General features: G+C 33.8%; 1 protein-coding gene across 1 annotated transcript in view; it reads left to right on the top strand.

Moving 5' to 3' along the window:
• LOC106878514 (PDZ domain-containing protein 8) overlaps positions 1 to 7,289 on the top strand; it is a 161,499-nt gene that overhangs the window by 43,252 nt on the left and 110,958 nt on the right. Inside the window, exons 11-12 of the mRNA XM_052973683.1 lie at positions 2,320 to 2,392; positions 6,017 to 6,111. Of these exons, the coding sequence (XP_052829643.1) occupies positions 2,320 to 2,392; positions 6,017 to 6,111 (168 nt within the window). The remainder of the gene's footprint in view (positions 1 to 2,319; positions 2,393 to 6,016; positions 6,112 to 7,289) is intronic.

Raw genomic sequence — 7,289 nt, 5'->3', positions numbered from 1 at the left:
GGTTGACAACAGGAAGGGCATCCAGCTGTAGAAAACCTGTCTTAAATTCTTAGATATGCAAGCATAGAAAAGTGGACAGTAAACAATGATGATATATCAACATCGTTATCATCATCATCATCATCATATGTCCGTCTTCCATGTTGGTTGGATGGTTTGACAAGAATCCATGTCAATGGACTGCTTTGGTATGAATTCTATAGCTAGATGCTCTCCCAGAATGTACTAGGTGCTTTTTTTTATTGCTTTTTTTGTGTGGCATTAACACTAGTAAGGTTGCTATGTAACTTTGCAAGACTACCCCCTCCCCCACCCAACCACCTTGACTGAGATGTAGATGGCTTTATGATATATGTTGAGAGGTTAAAGTGTGACACAAGGGACAGGAACAAATATTTTGTTGTAGAGGAGATGCAGGCTACTTTGCATTATACTTTACTACTGTGTGTGTGCGTGTGTCCATGTAACAGTGGCTCTCGAAGCATAAATAATAGCATGTGAGTATTAGGTTGAAAAACCCTTTTGGATAAAAGATGTCAAAGGCTACTTGTGGGACTGAAACAGCAGACATGAATTCACATACAATGAGTAGCCTTCGACTTTTTGTATACAAAAGGGTTTTTCCAACCAAATATTTACATGCTATTATTCATAGCCTTATATATTTCAAGATCCACTGTTCCAATAAAGAATTTTTTTCATGTTCATTTAAAAGTTTATAAAATCTCATGACATCAACAGTTTATACACACGCACAAACATATTCAATATTATCTGGGTAATAACCTTGTAATGTGTATTCAAAAGCTCTTGTACTGTTATTGGCTACCATATGCCATCATACAGCAGGGTTATTCCTTGAGCTGGATACAAGTGTAGAACTCCATAGTGAGTACAAAACTGATATATAAATTTATATAAGAAAGGGAAACGGGTTCTAATAAATTACAGCCCGTTTTATCCATTTCTTGTGTGTGCGTGTGTATGTGTGTATATATATATATATATATATATATATATATATATATATATAATTGAAAAAATTCGTTATAGTTATAAAGATACCATAAACAAGAATAAAAATGGAGAAAATATGTTAAAATTGAATTTAATGCAAAATTGAATTCAATACGTACGCACATTTCAAAAGATAATACAAATATTTAAGAAATAATAATAATTATAATTAAAGTCATGCATTGTTATTCTCATCAGTGTGAAGAATTTTTAGGAAGAACATCAAAAGAGGTTATTAATAAAATTCAATAAGGAAAAACAGATGGGGTAATGTGGAAAAATTAAACTAGATATCTACAAACAAGTTGTAAAAGGGAAAAATAATAAGAGAGACGAAAAGGAGAGACATATCGATGTGTATGCAAATCTATTTGTGCAAAAAACTATAACTTAAAAAGTTTAACGGATATATTTAAAAAATAGTAAAAGGTCAAAATGAAACATGATGTAAACAAAAACATGTGTCTAGCAGATATAAACATGTTCACTAACAGAAAAAAGCCATAGAGAGTCAGACATATACATATTTATATTGAAAACGAAAAAAATATATTACAAGAAGCTTTTAGCTAAATAACAAAACTATATTTAAATTGATTCAATATCTTTATACCTATAATGAATTTTTTCAATTGTTATTTTCATATTCTTAATACTTGCTCTGGCTGATTTTTATGAATATGATGAATTTTTTATTGGAAATTATTTTTTCTCTCTTTTTGGATCCTTCAAAAAGTTTGAATTGTTCATATATATATCATGCACAGTATGTGGATTTAATTGATCCCATAGTACTCTTAAGAAAAACCTCTTTTAATGGATCAGGCTACAAACCACATATTAAACCAAAACAAAACAAAATTGAATTTAATGCAAAATTGAATTCAATACATACGCACATTTCAAAAGATAATACAAATATTTAAGAAAAAATTATAATAATAATTATAATTAAAGTTATGCATTGTTATTCTCATCAGTGTGAAGAAAATAAATTGTTTTTATGTAATTAAGGGTGTGATATGATCAATGTTATATGGATGTCAGCTTGAAATAAATATATTTATTTTATACTTCCTTTCTCTCTCTCTCTCTCTCTCTCTCTACACACACACACACACATTGTACTGGTATTCTTAATCTTAGGGCTAAGATACCTGCAAGACAGAATATATACTTAGTACATTTTAGTGTATATATGTATGTGTTCAGATATATATAAAGGTATATAAGTATGTTTAGATGTATAAATATATTATATGTATTGTTTTTATCTTTTTTCAAAATCTGGAATTTCAATAGAAACCACAAATTTGTTGTCAACTGTACACCATACCAATCTGCTTCCTACTGTTGTGTCTTCTGTGCAAGAAAGGTAAGTCCACATCTCTTTTTTCCTCTCTCTTCAAATTTCATTTATTTATTTATTTTCACCATTGCATTCCAGTCGTGACCATCCTGTCTTTTATAGCTCATTATCTTTAATTTTTTTTTATTACTCTTTCTTCTTTATTTGTTTTGTTTTCCTTATATAATTTCTTCCTCCTTTTCTTATATATCATCCAAATAAACACAGGATTTTAATGTGAGCTGCCATATGTTCTGTGAAGGTGCATGGCTTAGTGGTGAAGGTATTTGGCTCATGATTGTAAGTTCATGAGTTCAGTTCCTGGTGGTGTATTGTGTCCTTGAGCAAGACTCTTTATTTCACATTACTCCAATCCACCCAGCTGGTAAAAATGAGTAGAACCTATATTTCAAAGGCCCAGCCTTGTCATAATCTGTGTCACACTGAATCTCCCTAAGAACTATGTTAAGGGTACACATGTTTGTGGAGTACTTAGCCACTTGCATGTTAATTTCACATGCTATCCTGTTGATCAGATAAACTGGGACCCTCATCATTGTAACTGACAGAGTGCCACCATAAGTTTCATATGCTGGTGGTACATTAATTGGATGAGTTTGTGTAGTTCATCTAATTAATGTACTGTGTATTATCCTACAATCTTTCAGGCTCAAAATGATAGTTATCGTTTATTGGATGGAGAGCTTTTTCATTGATCCTACCTATAACAAAAGATTACATTATATTTATTGCTGGTAGGACATCATATTTCATTATGCTGAGACCCACTTCGGTCATGAATGACCATGGGATTGCACCTAGAAAGTTACCCTCCCAGGCACAAGTCTGGGCAAGGTTGTTTATGGAAAACCAGCGGTCGCCCATGTATACTGGCCTCCCCTCTCCATGCCATCAGTGTCACCCAAGGGAAAGGCAAAGGCCGATACAGCTTGGCACCAGTGATGCCGCAATTCATTTCTACAGCTGAGTGAACTGGAGCAACGTGAAATAAAGTGTCTTGCTCAAGAACACAACATACAGCCCAGTCTGGGATTCAAACTAACAACCTCACGATCGTAAGCTTGACACTCTAACCAGTGAGCCATGCACCTTCACTATTTCATTATACAGCCATAATATACTATCAAGTACATTAGAAGCTTTTAAGTCAATACTGCGCTAACACAGGTGGGACACAGTATTGATTTATAAGCCTTTAGTACACTTTTTAGAATGTTATGGTTGCTAAGCAAAATACTGTGTCCCTGTCACCAACTAATATGTATGTACCAGTTTCCAGGAATGTGTTTAATATGTAAAATTGGTATATCCAATTGTGTTACATCACTAAATTTAGTGGCTATTTAAACTATGCGTTTGTGGATGTGATACTGACGATGGAGCAATAACTTCTGAAATATGCATATATATCCATTAACTATTTTTCTATCAGTGATCCCATTGTTTACATAGATGTATATAAAATGTCACAACAAATCAGTGCTGTAGAGATAACTTTAAAAGTCGATAGCACTGCTAACACAGGAGGGGTACAGTTTTGACTTGTAATATACTTTGTAGAAGTTTTGCCTTTAATATACTTTGTAGAATATTATGGTCACAAAAAGAAATACAGTGTCCCTACCAGCAATTAATATGTATGAACCAGTTTCCAAGACTGTGTTTAATATGTAAAATTGGTATATTCAATTGTGTTACACTGTTAAATTTGGTGTCTGTTTAAGCAATGTGTTCATGGATGGTTAATGAGTTGGATGTGATACTGATGAAGGAGCAATAACTCTTGAAATATGCATATATACACCTATTATTTTTCTATCTTCGATTGCATTGTTTACATAGATGTATTCATATACAAAATGTCATAACAAATCTGTACTGGCTCTAATGTCTGTAGAATATCTGTAGAGTTAGCTTTAAAAAAAAGTACACTATACACATACATACTTTTATTTTCATTTTTTTCAATAAGCAATGTTTAAGAGGAAAAAAAAAAGTTATTTAATTTTTAATTTTCTGTTTCTTTTTTCTGTATTTTTTGTAAATATTTAAAAAATCTGTTATTGTTAAAAAAATTTTCTATATTATTGTTAAAAAATTTTTTATATTTTTTTTTTACCTTTCTTTTTTATACCTTTCTTTTTTCTCTTTCTATATTTCTTGCTCACCTGCAAGCCACATAAATAATTACAATTCACATAACTAATTACAAATTGTAATTCCCTCCATCCTCCAACTGTTGTCTGTGATGTTCACCATTCATCTCCCATTAAAATCAGACTTGTCTGCTAATTATACAGTGTGATATGATTTCCACAATCATATCCACTGTGATACCTATCCCACAAACTATAGATTGTGATAACTCCCCTGCAAACTACAGTCTGTGATATCTACCCCACAAACTATGCATTGTGATTATCTACCCAACAAACTATAGATTGTGATATCTCTCCACAAACTACACCCTATAATATCTCTCTCTGAAAACTATAGATTGTGACGTCTACTGCACAAACTACAGCCTTTGATGTCTGTCCTACATTCTAGTCTGTCCAATCCATCCCATCAATTTCAAATTGTGATATCTACCCATTAACTGCAGTTGACCATGATGTAGATCCATTTCACTAATTACAGATTATAAGGTCCATTTCACTAATTGCAATAATCACCCCACTACAGTTAGTAATGTTGATCACACTTTCAGAGACATTGTCCATCCCACTCATCATAAACAGTAATGTTCATTTTACAAACCATATTACAGACCACTCCACAAACTTGAAACTGTTTGTAGTCGGTTGACTGGTCATGTGGACACTTCTTTGTTTTTTTAGTTGGTTCTTAAATTATGTGAGTTGCCTCTTATGGTATCTTATGGAAATTAAGTGAAGTACTTATTTAAGTATGGTATTCTGTCAGCCTCTTTTGCCAAACCACTAAGTTAGAGGGATGTAAACAAACTAACACTGGCTGTCAAGCAGTAGGGGAAAGGGGTCTCACACACACACACACACACACACACACACACACACACACACACACACACACACACATCTATCCATCCATCCATCTTCTCTGCTCACTATTCCTGGGAGGTTCATGGGCGGAGAGTCGTCAAGCATCTTCTCCAAAGTATTCTATCAAAAGCAACCATGATGAGACTTTCCTGTTGGATTCTCAAGCTTGACCAACTGAGACTATGGATTATTATTTAACCATCTTATTTTTAGTCTACTCCAAAGTCTCCTGCTGGTTGGCTCAGCCTGAAGAATTTGTCTTGTGATTCTTTCCTGTCACATTCTAATATGTCTGTAGCACTAGAACTGTAACCTCTCAATGTACTGAAGCAATGGCTCGACCTGGCTTCCAGGCTTTCACACAGCTTCTGTCTACCAAATCCACTCATAAGGCATTGAATGACCCAGGACTATAGCAGAAGGCACTTGCTCAAAGTGCTGCACAGTGGGGCTGAACTTGAAACCATGTGGTTGCAAAGTGAACATCTTAACTACAGAGCAATTCTTGCACCTATTTAAAAAAAAAATTTTTATGATTATTACTATTTTTTATCTTTATTTATTTTGCTCTTCTTGTAATTTGTTTCTTTTGTTAATATTTTTGCAGATATGGATGGGAAGAGGGTTTAAATGTAATGTTTGTGGAATGATTGTACACAAGAAATGTACAGACAAGTGCCAAGAGAAAACATTGTGCACACGGTAGGTAAACATTTTAATGTTTTACACAATAATTTTGAAAGAAATTAAATCAACAGCTTAGATAACCTGGCTCAATTTTTGGCCATTTCTGGTCCAGGCCATGCCTAAATAACAACACCTTGAAATGAAAACCATACTAGTAAAAAAAGGAGAAATAAAAGAGCATTAGAGATTATTCATTGTTAATTTATTAAATGGCAAAAAAGTTTCATAAATATGAGATTTACTGAGGAAATAACAAACATGTATATTAAGTCATATACCACATGCTTGATAAGCATATAATTTAGTCTGCCTGTGAAACACTTTCCTGCGGTTAAATCATAGAGCTTACAACCGACTTGTATTCAAGATCAAACTGATAAGTTTTGCCTTTTTGAAGGTTTCTTACCACTGTTTCTTATTTATTTACTGCCCACAAGGGGCTACACACAGAAGAGACAAACAAAGACAGACAAACGGATTAAGTCGATTGTATCGACCCCAGTACGTAACTGGTACTTATTTAATCGACCCCAAAACGATGAAAGGCAAAGTCAACCTTGGCGGAATTTGAACTCGGAACATAACGGCAGACGAAATACCGCTAAGCATTTCGCCCGGCGGGGTAACGTTTCTGCCAGATTGCCACCTTTCTTACCACTGTTTCTTGTCACTTAACCCTGACTTCCAAATTTCTGAAAGAAGAAAAACAGCTACAGAGTTCTCCATCCCTTTCTTGGCCCTTTAACATGTAGAATCTAGCCATGTTCAGTATATTTGGCTACGTAGTTAAGATTGATTCCTAGTCATATGTTTTCACTTTAAATTCTGCTGTGTAGTAGTACCGAGGGCAAGTCTCTTCTACTTAAGCCCTTAACAAACCAAATCCTTGAGAGTGAATTTCATAGATAAAAGCTAAAAGAGGCTCATCACATGTGCATATATTTTTCTATGTTTTTTGTTTTCATTTGTGCGTCTTCGAAAATTGTTGAGTTTACAAGCAGTGACCACGATAATGTCGTCTCCCCTCTCTCAACTAACCATTCACTGGGTTTGTGCTTTCAAAAATGTGAGGAAGAAGAAATCCTTTATTTGATAAACAGATCAGGGTTAATGATGTGGGGGAACCCTGTTGTAAAACACTGCTCCAATAATATAAATCTCTAATCCTTGCTAATATTGAAAATTGGAAGTAA

Source organism: Octopus bimaculoides, chromosome 16 (genome assembly GCF_001194135.2).
Source record: "Octopus bimaculoides isolate UCB-OBI-ISO-001 chromosome 16, ASM119413v2, whole genome shotgun sequence".
NCBI lineage: Eukaryota > Metazoa > Mollusca > Cephalopoda > Octopoda > Octopodidae > Octopus > Octopus bimaculoides.
The sequence above is the reverse complement of the archived record's forward strand: the minus strand, read 5'-3'. Positions and strand labels throughout refer to the sequence as shown.